Here is a 20,867-nt window from a genome sequence, read left to right as displayed (position 1 = left end):
AAAGACTCTGAATTCAAACCGCTTCCATCACTCTTTCATAATCCTTTCATGAAATAGTGTAGATTCAAACTTTCAAAGTCGAGCCACGTTTAAATTTATAGTTGATGCGGTGGAGACGATAGAGGTCATGTGGCTGGACTCAATTAAGGGATCATGGGATATGCTTCCGGACTTGGGTCAACACAGATGTCCAGACTTGGCCAAAGCAAATATCATGACCGATCAAGCCGAGCCGATCTCTCGTCAGCAAAGCCGACCTTCCGACCATCCGAACACTCAAGTGCTAATTGTTGCTTGCCAAGCGCCCCAACACCACGAGTCGAATGGGTGGCAATCCCTATCCCGGATACACGAAAATCTTTGTCTGTAGGCAGTTTGACGCGATAATTACCATAGCACCAGTGGCAAAGGGGTGTCTCCCTTGGATGGTGAGGTGCGTCTCTTGAGGAGATGCCATCACTCACACATGTTCTATTCGTATGTATGGGAGGATTTTGCTTTTACTTCGAGTTGGTATCATCATCCTATCTCATCTATTATACTTTTACTCTGTTCTTTATCATTTCTTCTTTTTATTATATTCTTTTCGGAGCTCCATAATGACTTAGGCATTGGAAAGACCTTGTCGGGGTAACTCCCATAAGCCCTTTTGACACATGTTATTCCTCGCAAAGTCGATCACGTCACAAGGAGAAGGCCACATCATGAGGAGGAAGCTTCGATGTCAATTGATCTTTGGTGCGAGGTAGATCTTTGCTGTCGGGTCATCGTGGTGAGATTTGTGCTGCTGCATCATTTTGCCACCTCCTATGAGAAAACGAGCTAAAAACATTGAGGTCGAAGATGTGAAGGTTGAAGGAAAGAACAATAGCAACCACTTCGATGTTCTTCTCGTATTTTCAACCTAAGGGCAAGTTATTATTTTTTTCATCATGATAGTTTCACAAAATTCGTAACCTATATAATGTTGTCATGGAGATCGGCTAGGGGTGATCAATTTTTGAATAATCAGGACTTCTTCTTAATTTACTAATCTGTGTAGTATTGCTTCTATTCATTCATAGTGATAAATTTTAGTATTTGTCTCCTTGAAGTGCATTTAGAAATTCTTAGGTACTTCTATAAATTTCCCTATGTCAAAGATAAAGATGTCCCTCAACAATTTTCTTTATCTCAAAGACAAAGGCATCCTTCAGCAATTCTCTTTGTCTTGGACAAAAGCATCCATCCCTCTTGACAAAGGTGTCCGTCGTATTTTTCTATATCAGGGACAGAGGCGTCCATTGACATGTCCTCTGTCAAGATGTTTATAGGCATTTCATCTCCTCTGCCCGGCAGAGTCGACATCTCCAGGTTTAATATATCAACTCATTTCTAACAAAGTCATGTTTCTATTTATTATCAACAGTGGAGGACTTTTCCAATTCGGTTGACTCACCATGTCTTTTCAACTTGTGAAAAGTTCAAAAAGGGACTAAGTTTTTTTTAGCAAATTCCTCTGTCTAGAACAAAGTAGCTCTGAATTTTTCTCAGTTTGGCATGAGGCCACCTCCAACATTGCTTTTTTCCAGAACAATGTCGCCGCTTGTTATCTCTTCTGCATTGGGCAAAGTTATCATTTTCAAGTTCTATTCCTCCATTATATCGTGCATTGCATAAATCCTGTTTGCAGAAGAGAAAGTAATAAAGACCTATCTTATCCCGCACTCAAGTGGGTTGAGGGCGTCGAAGTCCCCAATCCCGAGCCCAAGTGGCTCATAGGCGCCAACGACTTCCCGAGCTCGAATGGGTCACAAATGTCAAACTTCCCGATCCCGAGCCTGAGTATCCAAGCTTGAGTTGCTTGAGGGCGAATTACGGACATGGATCGTGGCCGAGTGGAGCAACCTGAAGCTCAGTCAGTGATCCTCATGATACGGTTGCTATCTAGCCCATTCGAGGTCAGCAAGATAGGCCTACATGATCCCAAGTCAACTCGCCGACACCACCCACCAGTTCCTTTTGCTCTTCTCCTTCTCTCCTAGCATCTCCGCCACATGAACCCTAATGTCAAGGACCTCGGAGTTGACTGATGCGCCAATTGTCTAATCAGTCGGACTACATCTTCTTTCGACTAGACTTGAAGGGATGCTTGTGATTCGGTGGAGATGACAAGGGACTTGTGGCAGGACTCGATCAACGTAGCGGTCATGTGACATGCTTCTGGACTTGGTCAATGCAAGATATCCAGGACTTGGCCTAAGAAAATATCATCAATCTCCAACCGACCAGAGCACCTCCTGAGCCGACCTCCTGACCGTCCAAGCACCCAAGTGCTTACTGTTGCTTGCAGAGTGCCGACTTGGGCACCCGAGTGCCAAGCGCCCCAGCACCCCGAGTCCGAATGGGTTGCAATCCCTAGCCTTGGATACAAGGAGTCTTTGTGTGATGGCAATTTGATGCAGCGGTTACCGTGGTGCCAATGGCAAAGGGGTGCGTCCCTTGGATGGTGAGCTGCGTCCCTTGAGGAGATGTTATCCCTCGCACCTGTTCTATCCGTATATAGGGGAGGATTCTGTTTTGTATCATCATCCTATCTCATCTATTTTTACTCCGTTCTTTATCATTTCTTCATTCTATACTCTTTTCTAGGCTCCATAATAACTTAGGCATCGGAGGCTCCCGACAAGTCCTTTGACACTTGTTATTCCTCACCAAATAAATCACATCACAAGGAGAAAGTCATGTCACAAGAAGGAAACTTCAATGTCATCGCTCTTCAGTGTGAGATAGATCTCTACCGCCGCATCATCGCAGTGAGATTTCTACCACCGTATCAATAGTACGCGATTAATACATTAATAACGACTATTGATTCAAATTTTATGACAATTTGAAAAAATATATATAATCAAGTACAATAGCACTCAATTAATGCATTAGTAACGACTATTGATTCGAATTTATGACAGTTCAAAATATATAAATCGATTGATATCACAATAAATTTAGAAATCACCCGACACACTTTAAAATTCTGAATTCAAACCGCTTCAGTTACTCTTTCTAATTCTTACATGAAATAGTATACATTCGATTTTACATGAAACAGTGTGCAGTATCCATTAACGGCCTTCAAACAATGTATGTGAAATAGTATTCTTGGAGATGTTCGATCTGTTTGTTGATGAGGATTCGGTGTCGAATGGACCTCTTAAATTCACAAATCCAGGCTCAGTAGGCTCCGGCAAAAGAGAAATATCACTGTCCAGCATTTTCAACAGTGTATTCATCGTCGGTCTGTCATTCGGTCGCTCTTGAACACATAAAAGACCAATTTTTATGCAGCTCAATGCCTCCGTTGTCGGAAATGAATCTCCAATTGATTTATCCACAAGCTTCAATGCTTTACCTTCTTTCCACAAACTCCAAACCTAAGACCAGGCAATTACAATGGATTAGAAGAATAAATGTGAAAGAAAGAAAACCGAGCACTCCTTTTACTTACATGATCAAGAAGATTCACCGGGAACGAAGAGTCATGATAAACGCCTCTATTCTTTTTACCGCTTATAATCTCAAGTATCAATATGCCAAAACTAAATACGTCAGATTTAACCGAGAATATTCCATCCATAGCATACTCAGGTGACATATATCCGCTGTATTAATACGAAATCATGTCAATCATTTGCACGTACACTAAAGTAATTAATGATTAAGGTGAAACTAAAAACTCACTAGGTTCCAACAACTCTCATCGTATTAGCTTCTGTGTCATCGCCTCCAAATATCCTTGCGATTCCAAAGTCTGATATTTTAGGATTCATATCCTTATCGAGAAGAACGTTACTAGCTTTGAGATCTCGATGAATGATTCTTAATCTAGAATCATGGTGCAAATACAAAAGTCCTCGTGCAATCCCAACTATGATATTGTATCGTGTTCTCCAATCCAACGACCCACTCTTTGTTGGATCTGCTTGCCATCGAAATCAAAGCAAAAAACCAGTTAAATTCGGGGAATGAGATCAACTGAACTGTGTTCACCTTGAAGAACTAACCGAATAGAAGGGAATCCAAGCTTCCATTAGGCATGAACTCGTAGATCAACATCCTTTCCCTCGCTTGAACGCAACATCCGAGAAGTCGAACGAGGTTTCGATGTTGTAGCTTAGCAATCACCCTTACCTCGTTCTTGAACTCATTGGAACCCTGGCTCGACGTCTCGGAGAGCCTCTTCACAGCTATCTCTTGCCCGTCCTTCAACTTGCCCTGCCATCGCCATTTCGGATCTCCAACTGTAGCTCAGCTTGGATAATTAGAACAGTGATTTTGATTGGGATAGTCAAAAGAATACCTTGTACACTGGTCCGTAGCCTCCCTGTCCGAGTTTGTTGCTGAGCGAGAAGCTTTGGGTGGCTTCTGTAATGGTGTCTAGATCGAAGAGTGGTAGATCCAAATCCGTCTCTTCTGAGTCATCGTCGGAGAAATTGCCGTCTGCAAATCGCAACTGTTTCATTAATTCTGCTAAATTCAATGCGCAGTAGTTAGATGTCGCCATAGATCAGTCATGACGACGTACGTTTCTTCTTCCTCTTGTAAAGCCAATAAACGACGAACACCAGAAGGAAAATAGCCAGAGCAGGGGCCACGATGATGGCGACCGTTGCACTCCTATGGCCGTGCTTTCTCCCCGTGGCTGAGCAAGAAACGGCGAGATCATTGGAGGAAAAATTGGGATCGAACAAACTGTAATCGATCGATCGAACTCACTGGTGATGAGGTCGGCTGCTGCCAGTCTGACGAAGAGATCCTGCCCCGTTCCGCCTTCGTAGAATTTGATATCCGTCAGATCGGTCGACCAGAGCACGCAGCCGCTGCCGCTTCCGCTGACGTTGGCCTGCGCGTAGCCGGTGCAGGAGCAGTTCCGCAGGCACCGGAGTTTGCACTCCTCCAGGCTCACCGCGCTCCAATCCACCGACGCCGTCGAGGTGTCCGGCAGCTTCACGCTGCTCTGCGTCGCGAACCCGTCCGTGCCGTTGACGCAGGCCAACGCCGTGGTCCTGACGCAGCCGTCCAGCCCGTCGCTGTTGTTCCGACGGGCGAACCCCTGCAGGCACATGCACAGCGTCGAGCCGTCGGGGTGGCAGACGCCGTTGGGGCCGCACCGGGTCACGCTGTCGCACTCGTCACGCGGCGCCATCCCCACGAACGTCCACAGCTGCCTGTCGGGGACCCAGATGAAGTGCTGCAGTGTGCCGGAGGTGTTGATCACGAGCCGGTCGATGACCGAGGGGTCAATCAAGTAGAGGGAGAAGAAGACATAGTTGGGTCCGGTGACGTAGTGGAAGCCGATGCCGTTGGCGATGTCGCGTTGCATCCCTTCGGCGCCGCTGAACCGGAAGCCGTTCCATGGGCCACCGCGCCAGTGCAGTCTCTGGCCATCCATTATAACCAGCTGGCCGTGGTGGTCGACGGCGATCGCGTAGTTGCTGGGTGATGGATCGCTCTTGCTCGTCCACGCCGTAATGTTGTAGCTGCGCCCGCTCGTCAGATTCCACCCCAGCCTCATGCCCGGGATGTACGTGTCGGTGGGAAACTCGAAGCTCTGCCACGAGCCGTCGGAATCTGCAGCGCTGACCTCTCGGACGATGAAGTTTCCTGTGTTAAGGAGTTTCGCCACGGGGTTCTCGAGAGCGGTCGAGGAGTTGGAGAACCAAACGACGGTTGAATTTCCGTCGGTGATCGTGAGTGCTCCGTCGGTGGTTAGAGAGAGACGGCCGGAGCGATCGGTGACCGGACTCTTTCGGTTGGCGACCCATACCACGGTTTGGTTGTCGGAGATGCTGTGGTACCATATGCCTATGTAGCGGTTGCTGGAGCCGGCGGGGCTGAAGAATCCAAGCTCGAATCTGCCGCCGTCGGAGATCAAGGTCGTTCTGTTGGCGTCGAGGAGAGGAGTGGAGACGGTCAGGGTGTCGCTGGCAATGGAGGGAGAGAAGAAAATTGAAGCGAGGAAGAAGAGGAAAGAGAAGAACCAGACAATCGTTGGCTGCTTCATGGTCAATTCCAATGATTTAGAAGACGAAGAAGAAGAAGAAGAAGAAGCATTTAAGAACATCCAGTTGGGTGATAAGTTATTAATTGCTGGATTGGAAGAACAGGAAGAAATAACAGTAATAATAATAATTAAAAATTGATTTCAACTAATGAACACTTATTAATTATATTTGTACAATGACTAAAATCACATATCATATTTATTTATTATGATAATATTTTTTATATATTATCTTAACCATACGTATAAATAAATTTGTTAGTTTCTTTTTTAATGTCAGAGTTATAGAGGTGACTAAAAGTTCAGTTATTTTATAATTTTAATTTTTTTAAAAAATAATTTTTTTGATTTTAAAATTATTAATTTAATTAAATTGAATAAATCAAAATTCAACACCACCTATCAGGTGCACCATAGTGACTAAAATTGATTTTCTATAACACCTAATTTGAGAATTTTAAAAAACAGAAATTCAATAATTGAGAAGAAAATGAGATTTTTAGAACCGGAAAATCACAAGAAAATGAATATAAGTTCTTTTTTTTTGAAAAACTTGCAAATCTGCTAGGGAAAGATGATAAAAATTCAATTTACAATTTTGAGATGAAAATAAATAGTAAAATAGGTAAATTGGAAATCAGAAATAATCAGAAAATTTAAAAAAATATAGCTTAAATGAAATTTGAACTAAAGGATTGAACCTCTTTGAAGTATTTTTGTTTAATGAATCCTTTAATAAGCATTTTGACGTTTTGTACTAGAATTTTAGGAAAAGTAAATTTAAATGCAATTTAATGAAAGAAATGGGACCTGTTTAATTTGAAGCTAAGACCTATCAATAATATAAAATCAATATCACATCTATGGTGGTGTTGATTTTTCAACAACACTACACTATAATAGTGTTGATTTTTGAAAATTAATATCATAGTGATGGATATTGGACTTTTCAAATTAATTCAATCAAAAATTAAATTAATCAATATTTTATCAATTTAATTTATTTGGATTTTATTGAAAAATTCAATGATTAGTTTAATTTTTTATTTATTTAATTTTAATCTAATTTATTTGATTTTGAATGGATTGGTAAACCCTAATCTTAATTTTTAATAAACTACTTCACCTTTAATTATTTTTACTTCTGCGCCGGCCACAGCCGTTCTTGTATGTGAGGAGAAGAAGGTCTGCAATGACTCTTAATTTGGATATATTGTCATTGCCGAGGGCAATAAATTATTTATTTTTTAATCAAATAATCAACAATAGGTAAAGTAAAATTTCGAATAATATAAAATCTTGTATAATTAGTCATGTAATATTCCTTCTTCTAGAAGATTTGACTTGTCTTATAAATTAAAAAAGATGTAGAATTTATATTTGGACATATTAATATTTAATACCTTAAAAAATTTTGATTCAAATCATTGGTGGTAATGCTGACTTAAAACAACTCACTATTCTTCTCGATCTATTTTTGACTTTTGATTTTTTTTTAAACTTAAAAAGTAAAAAATATATATAATTTTTAAAGAATGAAATAATAGAATTTAATATAGAAATAATTAACTAACTACGTGATTTTAATTCTACTATAATTTATATATATATAATTTTAAAATATTTTTTAATAAAAAATAATAATTTTGAATCGTGATGAATCATGAATCAAATCATAACCACTGATTTCAAATTGTGATAGAATCTAGTTGATGATTTTTTTTACTTGATTTGTCTATTGGATAATACCATTTATATTATAATTTACTATCTTGAAGGGTATGTATTATTTCAGTAAAAGATAAAATTCGTTATCTCAACGGTCTCACACGGTCAGTTTCATAATTACCTGTAAAAAGATAAATTGAAATTATAGTTACAGACAGAGCATTACCTCAGCTTCATCGAGATTTGACTCTTGTCGATTTTATTAACTCTGTCCTGCAATAATCAATTCAATCATGTTCTAAGGGCGAATGATATGCATCATTAACTGAGGGATGTATTTGGAGGAATGTTTACCAATATTAAAAAGTCACATCCCTAAGGTCTGATCGATCCATCGTATCCACAAATTAAGACTAAAATCAGTGACAAAATTAAATTCTCCGTGAAGAACTGACCATAGACATATTTGTCATGCTTTGAATTATAAAATTACAAATTGTCTGTCTACAAATTAAGTGTGGAAATAACTGCACTTTCCTTGTCAATTCCAACAACACTCTTTGACTTGGTCACTAAAAATCAAGTTTCACTGGAATAGAATTTATGCTTATAATCTTATGCTTTATTAAATTTTAAGATTTATATTATTTTAAACTTGTGCAAGTAGACCATAGCTCACATTTGTAAATAACGAATCTCGAAAGCATATAGATTCAATTATCTAATTGACCTTAATTATGTATTATTACTGATCCGGTAGGGTTATTTAGTGGTTGACGTCGGATATAATGGGGATAAGTAAAAAAAGAATAAATATAAGTATTGATTAATTGATGAGAGTTATTCTCTGAATCCTAAGTAACTCCCAACCTTCTACTCTAGTCTCGGTATGCTTCCTTAAACATATACCGACCCCCCGCTTCGGTCTCGAAATGTTTCCTTAAGCATATGGCGACCTCCTGCTTCGGTTTCGGTTGCTTCCTTAAGCATATGCAGACCTTCTGCTCCGATCTTGACATGCTCCCTGTATCGAGCGCTGACCTCATGACTCGGTCTCTACATGCCCCCCGCATCGAGTGCCGACCTCATGGCTTGGTCTTTATATGCTTCCTGCATCAAGCGCCGACCTCATGACTCGATCTCTACATGCCCCCCGCATCGAGCGCTGACCTTATGACTCGGTCTCTATATGCTTCCTGCATCAAGCGTCGACCTCATGACTCGGTCTCTACATGCCCCCGCATTGAGCGCCGACCTCATGGCTCGATCTCTATATGCTTCCTGTATCGAGCGCTGACCTTATGACCCGGTCTCTACATACTCCCTGTATCGTGCGCTGACATCATGACTCAGTCTCTACATGCTCCCTACATCATGCACTGATCTCATGGCTCGGTTAAGGGTGAGTATTCGGTTAAAACCGAACCGACTTAATCGAAAATCGAATAAACCGATTTTTTTCGAACCAACCGAACCGATCGAATTTTTCAATAAAAATCGAACAAACCAAACTGATATTTTATCGGTTAATTCGATTTTCGACCGAATTAACTAAATTTTTTTTAAATATTATAAAAATTTTACTAATAATTAGAGATTTATAAATTTATTTACTTAAAATTTACAAATTATTTTTTGAATTTAATTAATTTAGTTAATTCGGTTTAACCGAATAAGAAAATTTAAAACCGAATTAACCGATTTTTTTTAAAAAAAATAACCAAACTTCCGAAATAACCGAACCGAATTAAAAATTCGGTTTGGTTTGATCGATTTATTCGGTTTAACTGAATTTTTGCTCACCCCCTACCTGTTCATACACAAGAATCCAAGAAAAGAAGCAAGATAAAGAGGTAAGCGAACACATACCAAAATAGTGCGAGAATTGTTCGAGCTCCGCGATGTGTCAAGTGTCGGTGAGCTCGAAGGTCGGCGCCAGCATGAGATCCGTCGCCGGCGCCAACAGCTGCTGCGGAATTAACCAAATTAATCAAAATTTTTTTAAATATTATAAAAATTTTACTAATAAATTAGAGATTTATAAATTTATTTACTTAAAATTTATAAATTATTTTTTTAATTTAATTAATTCGATTTATTCGGTTTAACTGAATAAGAAAATTTAAAACCAAAATCGAACCGAATTAATCGATTTTTTTAAACAAATAACCGAACTTCTGAAATAACCGAACCGAATTAAAAATTCAGTTTGGTTTGATCGGTTTAATTAACCAAATTTTTTAAAATATTATAAAAATTTTACTAATAAATTAGAGATTTATAAATTTATTTACTTAAAATTTATAAATTATTTTTTTAATTTAATTAATTTGGTTAATTCGATTTAACCGAATAAGAAAATTTAAAACCGAAATCGAACCGAATTAACTGATTTTTTTTTAAAATAACCGAACATCCGAAATAAACGAATTGAATTAAAAATTTGGTTCGGTTTGATCGATTTATTCAGTTTAACTGAATTTTTGTTCACCCCTACTTGTTCATACACAAGAATCCTTGAAAATAAAGAAGCAAGATAAAGAGGTAAGCGAACACATACCAAAATAGTGCGAGAATTGTTCGAGCTCCGTGATGTGTCCAGTGTCGGTGAGCTCGAGGGTCGGCGCCAGCACGAGATCCGTCGAATATTATAAAAATTTTACTAATAAATTAGAGACTTATAAATTTATTTACTTAAAATTTATAAATTATTTTTTTAATTTAATTAATTCGGTTTAACCGAATAAGAAAATTTAAAATCGTAATCGAACCGAATTAATCAATTTTTTAAAAAAAAATAACCAAACTTCCGAAATAATCGAACCGAATTAAAAAGTCGGTTCGGTTTGATCGGTTTATTCGGTTTAACTGAATTTTTGCTCACTCCTACTTGTTCATACACAAGAATCCAAGAAAAGAAGCAAGATAAATAGGTAAGTGAACACATACCAAAATAGTGCGAGAATTGTTCGAGCTCCGTGATGTGTCCAGTGTCGGTGAGCTCGAGAGTCGGCGCCAGCACGAGATTCGTCGCCGGCGCCAACAACTGCTGCGGAATTAACCAAATTAATCAAATTTTTTTAAATATTATAAAAATTTTACTAATAAATTAGAGATTTATAAATTTATTTACTTAAAATTTATAAATTATTTTTTAAATTTAATTAATTCGGTTTAACCAAACAAGAAAATTTAAAACCAAAACTGAACCGAATTAACTGAATTAATCGATTTTTTTAAAAGATAATTGAATTTCTGAAATAACCGAATCGAATTAAAAATTCGGTTCGGATTGATCGGTTTAATTAATCGAATTTTTTTAAATATTATATAAATTTTACTAATAAATTAGAGATTTATAAATTTATTTACTTAAAATTTATAAATTATTTTTTTAATTTAATTTAATTCGGTTAATTCGGTTTAACCGAATAAAAAAATTTAAAACTGAAATCGAACTGAATTAACTGATTTTTTTTTAAACTGAACTTCCGAAATAACCAAATTAAAAATTTGGTTCGGTTTGATCGGTTTAATCGAATTTTTGCTCACCCCTAGGCTCGGTCTCGACACGCTTCCCACCTCCAGGGTCAACCTTCGACATGTGATACTTATTTGAAGACATGGTCGTTCCGCCTAAATCGGGAAGGACAGAGTTGATTCTTCCGAGGAAACATGAATGCATTCTCAAATATATATATCAACGGACGGAATCTTTCTAGAACAGAACAAGTATATGTCAGAATATTTCAAACGGTTGCTAATATTTCAGAGATCAACCACTATAAAAATGTAACCTATGTCCATGGGTACAAGTATGCACACATAAATTAAACCTTAACTTCCCCAAGTAATTAAACTCCTTGCGTTGAACTCTAACTTGAGCGTCGGAGTGGCTTATCGAGATCCACCTTCGGTGTCATTCTAATCCTCTTTTTGAGTACTTTGTAGGTCTCTTCTTCTCCTTGCGCAGCCTCATCACAAGAACGTGTATGTCAGCAAGCCTTGAAATAACATTTGAACCATTCACGGTGTACTGGTCGGAACAATTACAATGCTTTATCCAAGATTCATGTTAGTTCATTTAAAGATTCTTCTTGGTACTACAAAATACTAAAAATTATTTTAAATGAAATTTATAAAGATTATAGTATAAAGTATGAATTAAAAAATGATATATCTAAAACATAAAATATCAGTATTACTATTGTTGGTGTAATAGACTTTCAAGATTTTAATGGTTAGTTTGATAATATATTTAATAGAGTCTGGTCAAGGTTGACCTAGTTAAGTGAGAAGTTTAGTCAGGTTAAAATTGATCGAATGACTAACAAAGAGAAATATAGTCAGGTCAAGATTGATCATATGACTAGCAAAGGGAAAATTTCAATCAAGATAAAATTAATCGGATTACTATCAAAGGAAAAATTTCAAATAAGTCAATGTTGATAGGATGCTTGACAAGTGAAAAATTCTAAGGAGTGAACATTAAGAAATGAGAAGTCATAGAGTAGTGAACTCCATACAAGTACGATCGAAAACGAGGTTTGCACTACTACTTCTATCAGATTGAAAGGCAGTGAGGACGTATCCCAGTTAGGACAAAATACTTCGGCGATGGTCCGACTAAGAAGGAAACATCTTAGGCAATGCACGACTAAGACGTGATATTCACCCCCTCTATCGCCTATTTCGGTTCTACAAGTATTAATAGTAATTTAAAACTTATAAAAATATAACTTTTATTAATACAATCGAACGAAACACCTACGAGGATCCTCAAATTTCAGACAAGAACTTGAGAATTATTTTATAATTTTTATTCATTTTAGTGAAGTATATAGTGAGTCGAATTTTAATATTCTACGATGATGGTCATAGAAGACTTAATTTTTTCCTATCCTCTCCATCATTGCAAAAAAAAATTTAGCTTGTCGAGTGTCAACTGTTATCGTCGAATAGACATTTAATTCCGGAAGTAATATATTGGATGAATAAGGATCTATTTTGTCTCCCGATTCTTTGGAAACATAAGCATTACTTGATTATTGGATGAAAGCCACAAAATACAAGGAATATAATTTTCAGATAATGAAAAAGATGACTTTGATATCGAAGGAACAAAACACTATAAGAATAGAAAATGGAAGTGAATAATAATGTCACTTCCTAAGGTAAAAAAAGTAAAAAGATAAGCGAACTTTGTGGATTTTGATTCTCTTATACTCTAAAAGAATACGTAGACAACTTAAATAAATATAAACCCTTATTTATTTATTAAAATAAATTTATATTTTTAATTTTTAAAATAATAATAATTTTGAACCGTCGTAAACCTGAACCAAATCATGAACCGATGGTTTTGAACCATAAAGTGTAATTGTCTTAGATGGTTAAAGTTAAGGGTTGAAATCGATGGTTCCGAACAGTCGAACCGTGGTCGGATCTATGGTCACTTCGCTCCTATAGCTAAGTCAAACAAATTTTTATGCATTGTAAAAAGAAACATACTATTTCTCGTTCAACACTAAGACCGAATATAAAATTATAGTCCAGCAACGTCTGAAATTAATTTTGTTTCAACCCATTCTTTCTGAATGTGCTACTCTTAAAATATAATGTGATAACATTAGCGATTTTTATTTTATTTGAGAAAAATAACTAAACAACTATTAGTCTTTTATATCTCCATAGAGGATTAACTTGTTGATATCTTCACCAAACCATTATCCAAATGACGACAAAAATAAAGATCTAATATGATAATCAAAAGACTTGCCGTGTTTGAATAATGACTACGAAAATAACAATCCAAAATAGTAATGAAAAATTAATTCCAATTGCTGAAAACTTATCCTAAATTTAGGTTACAATCGCAATCATATTTATTAGTTGTTTCTATAATGATTGAGATTACCTACCATATGATTATCACAATATTTTATTGACAATCTATATAAATAAAGAAAGCAATTTATTCTTCTTATTGTTTTTTATAAAAACAAAGAATCTATTATCCAACGGTCGTATATCATTGATTCTACACGATTGATTCTACGATCATATATGAAAAAATAAATTGCAATTGACCACAACTATTCTTCTTACTTCCCATCTAACATATGTTCTTTCAAATTCCAATGATTTAGAGGCAAGAAAGACCCATTTAATCAATTGTAATTTTTTAATTTATCTTCTAATGATCAAGGAGTTGACCACGTGAATCTGCTGAGTGCCATATTCCACCATTAGAACATGAAAAATAACTAATTTAATGACATCTGAAAATCTTTCATCGATCATGTTTGAATAAGAGATTTTCTATTCGTACATAAAAAGACAAAAAGGAAAAAAAAAAAAAGAAAACAAAGCATCTCCAAGGAATATAGATCAGAAGCATCTCCACTGTCATGTCAACGAACCTCATTGTCGTATGCCTTCCGTTGAATCCATCACCGCCGACTGCTTCCCTGGGCCACATCCGGCGGCGACTTCGTAGTTGGATTTAGCGCCGACGACTCAAATCGAAGAGGATCTGCACAGTGATTGATCGAGATTAACCAACCGGAGACAACCCTGCAAGAAATAGAGTCTTAGCAGGATGAGTATCGGACTGCAGATTTCAATGTCATCTACTAGATTCTTCCTTAAAAAGGAGCGATTTTTTCTCAACGGCGACATCGTTACGGAATGTACAAGAGAGCTTTCTAAATCAAACAGGGTAACAGAGCAGCCGAAGCATGAGTTAGTTCGTCTAACATGCTTGCACACCAATTCCCTCAATCAATTCCTACTGCACACATTTGAAGGTAGCTACAATAACTAATTAGATCGAAGATCACATTGCGATCTGACATGGCCTGAGAAGACTCAGCTCTCGTCGTCACCGGCGGCAGAGGGCTTTGAAGACTTCTTGGGCAGGAGAAGATTATGGATGTTGGGCATCACACCGCCGCTAGCGATGGTGACGGAACCCAGCAGCTTCGTCAGCTCGTCGTCGTTCCTCACGGCCAGTTGGATATGCCGTGGCATGATTCGGGTCTTCTTGTTGTCGCGCGCCGCATTGCCTGCTAACTCCAACACCTGCACAGTCGACAGCTTAGTCTAGCGAGAAAAAGACAAACTTTTTCAGATGGACGATCACTCAATTCTGGAGATTGCCGATGAATTATACGTGAGGAATCGCAAAATCATCTTTTTCCTGATATCGATGAAAATAGGAATACAATTGGGGGAAAGGTCCACAAATTTTTGCCCTTCTAAACCCTAAATCAAAGTCTTTTAGGATCGACCAAGGCGAAGAAATGCGCAGGCGAGAAGAAGTACGTACGAATCACGAACCTCGGCCGCAAGGTACTCGAGTACAGCTGCGAGGTAGACCGGAGCGCCGGCGCCGACTCGCTCGGCATACTTACCGGCCTTCAGGAACCGCGCGATCCTGCCGACCGGGAACTGGAGACCGGCCTTGCTACTCCTCGACGACCCCTTCTTGGCGGAACCAGATGCCAAAGTCTTCCCTCTCCCCGCCATTGCTCTCCGAGGAAGCAAAATCCACAGTAAGATACCGGGGGCGGAGGAAGGAGAGCGTTTAAATAGCCCGGCAGACACGCGGGACGAACCAATGACGAGGGAGCACACGGATCGAAGCGTACGACCGTCAGATTCCAACACGGTGGACGGTCACGATCTGGACTCGGCCCGGTAGGTAAGTTTGAACGAGAAGAATGCAATTTATTTAAAAAAACCCTTAAGTTTTTATTATTATCAGGATGCTCCTCTAATTTTGCCATTCCTCCTCGATCAGTCGCTTGACGACCAAGATGTCCTTCGCCGGCGCCGCCGCCTCCGTTGGCTGCAGAGGTAGCAGGAAGAACCGGTACTTCAGCGGAAAATCCAGGTCCCGTGGTTGGTCCGAATTTAGAGTCCCCTCTGTTGCATATGCAGTAATTGTTTGAAGTCGTGAAACAGAGCCTGCGCGTACGGAGTCCGCCGGAGGCAGGCGGCGGCGGGCCGACCTTGATGGGTTTAGCATCGGCGATCACAGCCTGGACGAAGGAGCCTCTCGTAAGTCCGGCCGCCACGAGCCCGAGCACGGCGCGGCGGCCGCTCGCCGGTGCTTCTCAACCGGAGCAGCCTGGGCTCTCACAACGGCGAGGCCGCCGGGATTCTGTCGTGCCTTATCCGACATTGGGATGCTCTGAATATCCCTGGAGCCAAATGGCAGACAGATCGACGAGTAGATGTTCTTGTTTTGGCCAAGTGATATCCAATATTAATCGATCAAACATGAATTCCTTACAATAACAATAATAATAAAGCTGATAAGGGCAAGAAAAACTAAGATATGCTAATGGTGAAAGGCTCACAGATCCCACTCAATCAGTTCCTAGCAAAGCATAGCTTCCTAATCTCTCCCTCCGTGCCGGTGAGCACCCCAATGCTACTCATCTTCACCATCGAGTCGCCGAAATCCTTGAAGAACTCTGAAGAACATCCACTCGCATAGCCTTGGACGTAGGCTCTTGTCTGCGGATCCTGCAGCAGTACAGCATCTGAAGTGAATAGTCCTCTTCTCTTGGACACCTGCTCGAAGTAGCTTGTGTCGAAGGTGGTGCGGCTTCCAGGATCCATCTCCACCAAGGTCCTACCACTCTTGCACTTGGCTCTCAACTTTGCAGCATATGCAGGGTCTAGAGTGTCATCAGACTCGAGTCGATTCGAAAACGACGAGCAATGCGAGATTCCAAGCGTGTGAGCGCCTAATGATCATCGATGAAAATTGAGAAAAGGGAAGAAGAACAAGGTAGAAAAAATGAAGCAAGAGCTTGCACTTGCCTGATAAAACTACAAGGTCCTTCGTGCTGAGTCCCTTGCATGCAAAGACATCTGTAAGGTTCGAAATGCTGATCCCAAAGGGCGGCGGCAATTGGCTTGTCTCATTGGCAATTGACACTCTTCCATCTCTTCTCCCTGTTGGCACTGGCCAAGAAGGGCCTTTCGTCTACATTGAGAGGGATAAAAATGTCATCCAAGCATTACAAGCAGCATCATGTCTTTCTTGTCGAAATTTGCTTACCAAGGTGACTACGTCCCTCGCTACGAGTGCCAGGATATCTGCACACGAAACAGTCCCCGGACAAGCTTGCTCGAGCTTAGCTTTCACCCTGTCAATGACGCCATATCCTCTGACGGTCAAATTTGGAATTGCAGTCTTCTCAGTTGCACTTCCATTCAGTAAAATCGAAGCATCACAACCCTGCATGTTAAGTTTCAGATCACTTGATTGGTTGACAGAAATGCCAAAAGGTTAAACAAATCTTACCCTGACGAAGCAATCATGGAAGTGCAGCCTTAGCAGAGCCCCAGCCAGGCTCGGTGCGTTCTTGATGATTCCGCTCATCTCATCGTACACGATCGTTTCAGCGTCGGGACAGGTGGTGTTGTAGAACCCGACGCTCAAGCCTTGTGCCTCTGCACTGCCTGAGAAGACAGAGAACAGAGCCAGAGGGAGAAGGAGCACCAAGACCAGACCTTTGGAAGCCATCGATCTCCTTCTTCCTGCTCGTATTCTTCACTCTGTAATACTGTAATGTGATGCTCTTGTTATATATAGTCTGATCATCGTGTGGATTCCCGTCCAATAGTCTCGAAGAGTTATGAACACCAACCCTCTTTTCTGGGAGAAGGAAACGCGGAGGAAGAACGTATAAATTGGTAATAAAACAGCATTTTCCTGTTTTTGCATGATCTTAATAGAGATGCATGCTGAATGGCATCTTTGATAGCTGTTCATTGCTCTGAAAAGGGTGATTAGCGCGTCCAAAGGCTTATTTGGTCGATCAGAGGAATGTGGTTCTTCAGCAATGGAATGAACTCAGCCTTTTAAGAGTAAGCATGGCTGGAAGACACTGGCCTTCTTCCACTTTACATTGACCTTGCACTTCACACATACACACACACACACACATTCTTGAACCACAGTCAAATAAAAAGGACTAAACATGATGATCAACACAGTCATTTTTAGCATAGGACGAGTGAGAATCAAAAGAACATTCTGTTAAGCAGGTATTTACATATAATTGTATCTTATATTTTTACCAGGAGATAGTTAAACATCAACATTCTGTCAAGCACTTGGAGCATAAACAAAGATTCCTCGAGCACCAAAATACTAACATGAGATTCAAGTCTACAGCATAGGTTTCCAAACAGCATATGTTTTTAAGATATGTAAGTTCAGAGAGAGGAGCCATCCAGGAATGGCCTCTCCTAAAGTTAAAGCAGAGTATAGAAACATGCAACAGGAAGCAGCACACTGGATGTTGGTTTTATTGGATAGGCTAGTAGAGATTTGCGCGCAATTACTCAGAAACCATGAATTTTAATATGCTCCTTCTTCACAATTCCAGCCTACACCATAAAAGAAGAGCAAAACATTACTTTCATAACAAGAACTCGATGACTGAATTCTAACGAAGAGAGGAGAGTACCTGAACTAAAAAGCTGGAAACGTTCTTTCGTTGATCACCTTGAAGTTGAATGACCTACAAAAGGAACCATTACAATCATGAACAGGATGTTTATGTTTCTAAGAATACTAAACAACAGTGTGAAACAATACCTGTCCCAGCTCTGGGTCCTGAACCACAGTACCATTACAGCAGAATTCTTTCTTCAGATCCTTCAATATCTTGTTATAGCTAAACTCTTTTTTTAATCCCTGTACTGTGGTCAGACTCTTCCTGCCGTTCCGTTGCTGTATGCGGATATGTACATACTCCTTAGCACCGGAGTCCTCAGCATTTGCATCGGCAAAAGCATCTGCAAATATAAAATGTTTGTCTGCATTTAGCTGCATAACACAGAAAACGGCACTTCACAAATTATGACATTAAGGTGCATGAGCATACCAAAAGCTGTTGGGATCTGAGCTTCAAGATCAGACATGAACACTGGGGCTATCGGAGAGAATGAGGGAACTATGGACTTGGAGAGCTAAAGTAAAATCTGAAAACCACAAAACTCGTTGTTATCATTCAGGAACCATTGACCAAACAAGCTCATACATCATTTGCTTAAAATTTATCTCTCAGTTTTAGAATTTAGATACAAAAGCTTGTTTAAAATAAATTGAAGCTTAAAATACAAGACAATGAAGGAGCTGAAGGATTCAATAGCATTTGCTTTAATTAAGGATAACTAAGGCAGCTTATGACAAGTGGAACTGGGGTTTTAACAAGCTCTGAAACCAGCACATCAATGTGCAATTAGAGACTTGAAGAAAGGATACGCATTTAATTGTTATTTCTTTTTAAAAATTATCAAATATTTGCAATTGAATTGTTACTATTTCAACCATTCATCATGAGATAAAAAAATGAGTTCAACCAAGTCATAAAATACCAGTGATATTCTTTTTAAAATAGCAGCTGTGGCTCATGTATCCCCCTAATAGAATTAACAGTTTCAAATGCCCACTTTTGCCAAACTGTGTGAACTTCAAAATGCAAAAGAATAAAAACCCAGACTGCGAACAATTTAATGCAAAAAAATCTTCCAAAAATCTAACTGCGAGAGTGAAAATGTCTAGCAATAGCACGAACGAATCACTGAAATGCACTGGCAACAAAATATTTTACATACGAATATACCACTATGACCCAGAAAAGCAGTAATAGCGCTTCAAGGGAAAATAGTAGTCACGCTGGCCACAAAATGGACTAGTATTACTCAAATTATTAAGCTTCATATTTGCTTAACCCTATACGAAATACCAACAGCACAATCTCAACAACAACAATACACAAAACCATCTGCTGATTGCATCACATCCAAACCACCAAGTTACTCAAACATAAACCAAAAAAAAAAAAAGGAAAGAAAAAAGGAACACAAATTGATGCAGTATATGAAATACGGATAGGCATAGCAAGCGAGTACAAATGAGCAAGGGAGGATGTCACATAGCGTCATAATAAGGTTAGAAGTATACAGTCGATCAGGATAAGGCGATAAACACATGATGCCCTATTTTACTGCAATTGGTTTATTCTTTTAGAAAGGACTAAGCTCAGAAGTTTTCTTCAATAGTACAGTAACACGAACAGGACAGAAAGTCATAGGCGAAAGAGGCATAACTAAACCTGAAAGCTACATCAGGCACATAAACAAAAGCACACGGTTTCCCCTTTCTCGTTTCTTGTTACTAAGTAGAATAGAGCAGAAAAGAACTCTCTATGCTTTCGGATCAAGCCGCACACCGCTAAAAGATTTCCCAAGCTAATCCACTTTCCTCCGACCAAAACTCTTTTTTTCTTGGTTTGATCCTCCAATTAAACATGTAAATCCACAAACAAATAAGCGATTTTTTTAGACCAATCTAAACCCCTAATACTAATATCCACCACGGTACCATATAGAATCTCATAAGACAGACAAAGAGCAAATTGCTGATACCAAATAGGAAATGGAAGACACAAAATACAGATCCACCAGAAGATTCCAAACAAAAGCTCATACCTAGATAAGACGATGCACATCGAGAACAAAGAACAGACTTTTTCGTGAATGCAAAAAAGAGAAAGAAACGAAGGAAAGATCGGATCTTCCTTACCTGCTGCGGAGCAGTGGACCACGGCCCTAGCGGCGATCACAGGCAAGGCGAGAAGTAGATTTGATTTGTGGTTTCTCTTCCCGTCCAACTTCATTACTTATAGAAGAAGAGGAACAGTCAATTAACTTAAATTAAATTAAATTATACTTTTTATTTTAAAATGTTTTATTATTTGTTGGTTCTTGGTTGGCAAGAAAGATTGAACTGTCGTTAGACGGCCGCGTTAACGCTACGCCATCATCGTGATATTTAATTGTTTAAAATTTTTATATTTTTAGTTTTATATTACGAACTCATTTATTTATTTTAAAAAATTTCTATTCTGTGATCAGAGTTATTTTTTATTTATAAATATTAAGAAACTCATTTAAATCTATTTATTTGTTTTGAAGATAAATATTAAATTTATCCGCTTTACGATAGGGATGAGAATAATAGATCCGATTCGGATAGCATATTTTTTGTCCTCATTTTTATCATATATTTAATTTTTATCTTCATCTCTATTTTCATCTTCACGTCCATATATTTATAAGGGAG

The 20,867-nt window shown here is 38.8% G+C and overlaps 4 protein-coding genes across 4 annotated transcripts; all 4 read right to left on the bottom strand.

Moving 5' to 3' along the window:
- Nucleotides 1–2,983: 2,983 nt before the first annotated feature.
- LOC141837834 (receptor-like serine/threonine-protein kinase SD1-8) lies at nucleotides 2,984–5,695 on the bottom strand. Its single transcript, XM_074725206.1, has 7 exons — nucleotides 4,756–5,695; nucleotides 4,565–4,681; nucleotides 4,340–4,479; nucleotides 4,044–4,254; nucleotides 3,721–3,958; nucleotides 3,488–3,641; nucleotides 2,984–3,413 (listed from the first exon to the last, which is right to left on the bottom strand). Exons 1-7 carry the CDS (start codon nucleotides 5,552–5,554, stop codon nucleotides 3,105–3,107), a joined length of 1,968 nt encoding a protein of 655 aa, XP_074581307.1. The 5' UTR covers nucleotides 5,555–5,695; the 3' UTR covers nucleotides 2,984–3,104.
- An 8,704-nt stretch (nucleotides 5,696–14,399) lies between these two features.
- LOC141838091 (putative histone H2A.1) lies at nucleotides 14,400–15,251 on the bottom strand. Its single transcript, XM_074725488.1, has 2 exons — nucleotides 15,053–15,251; nucleotides 14,400–14,794 (listed from the first exon to the last, which is right to left on the bottom strand). The coding sequence occupies exons 1-2, from the start codon at nucleotides 15,239–15,241 to the stop codon at nucleotides 14,582–14,584; spliced, it is 402 nt and encodes a 133-aa protein (XP_074581589.1). The 5' UTR covers nucleotides 15,242–15,251; the 3' UTR covers nucleotides 14,400–14,581.
- A 719-nt stretch (nucleotides 15,252–15,970) lies between these two features.
- LOC141838684 (peroxidase 1-like) lies at nucleotides 15,971–17,591 on the bottom strand. The gene is made up of 4 exons (XM_074726231.1): nucleotides 17,034–17,591; nucleotides 16,788–16,967; nucleotides 16,547–16,712; nucleotides 15,971–16,470 (listed from the first exon to the last, which is right to left on the bottom strand). Exons 1-4 carry the CDS (start codon nucleotides 17,253–17,255, stop codon nucleotides 16,091–16,093), a joined length of 948 nt encoding a protein of 315 aa, XP_074582332.1. The 5' UTR covers nucleotides 17,256–17,591; the 3' UTR covers nucleotides 15,971–16,090.
- A 279-nt stretch (nucleotides 17,592–17,870) lies between these two features.
- LOC141838683 (protein translation factor SUI1 homolog) lies at nucleotides 17,871–20,430 on the bottom strand. Its single transcript, XM_074726230.1, has 5 exons — nucleotides 20,328–20,430; nucleotides 18,625–18,721; nucleotides 18,336–18,535; nucleotides 18,205–18,258; nucleotides 17,871–18,124 (listed from the first exon to the last, which is right to left on the bottom strand). Exons 2-5 carry the CDS (start codon nucleotides 18,659–18,661, stop codon nucleotides 18,080–18,082), a joined length of 336 nt encoding a protein of 111 aa, XP_074582331.1. The 5' UTR covers nucleotides 18,662–18,721; nucleotides 20,328–20,430; the 3' UTR covers nucleotides 17,871–18,079.
- Between the last annotated feature and the right edge of the window lie 437 nt (nucleotides 20,431–20,867).

Source organism: Curcuma longa, chromosome 11 (assembly GCF_044706935.1).
Source record: "Curcuma longa cultivar G26 ecotype Majalengka, Jawa Barat chromosome 11, ITB_CL_G26_1.1, whole genome shotgun sequence".
NCBI lineage: Eukaryota > Viridiplantae > Streptophyta > Magnoliopsida > Zingiberales > Zingiberaceae > Curcuma > Curcuma longa.
The sequence above is the reverse complement of the archived record's forward strand: the minus strand, read 5'-3'. Positions and strand labels throughout refer to the sequence as shown.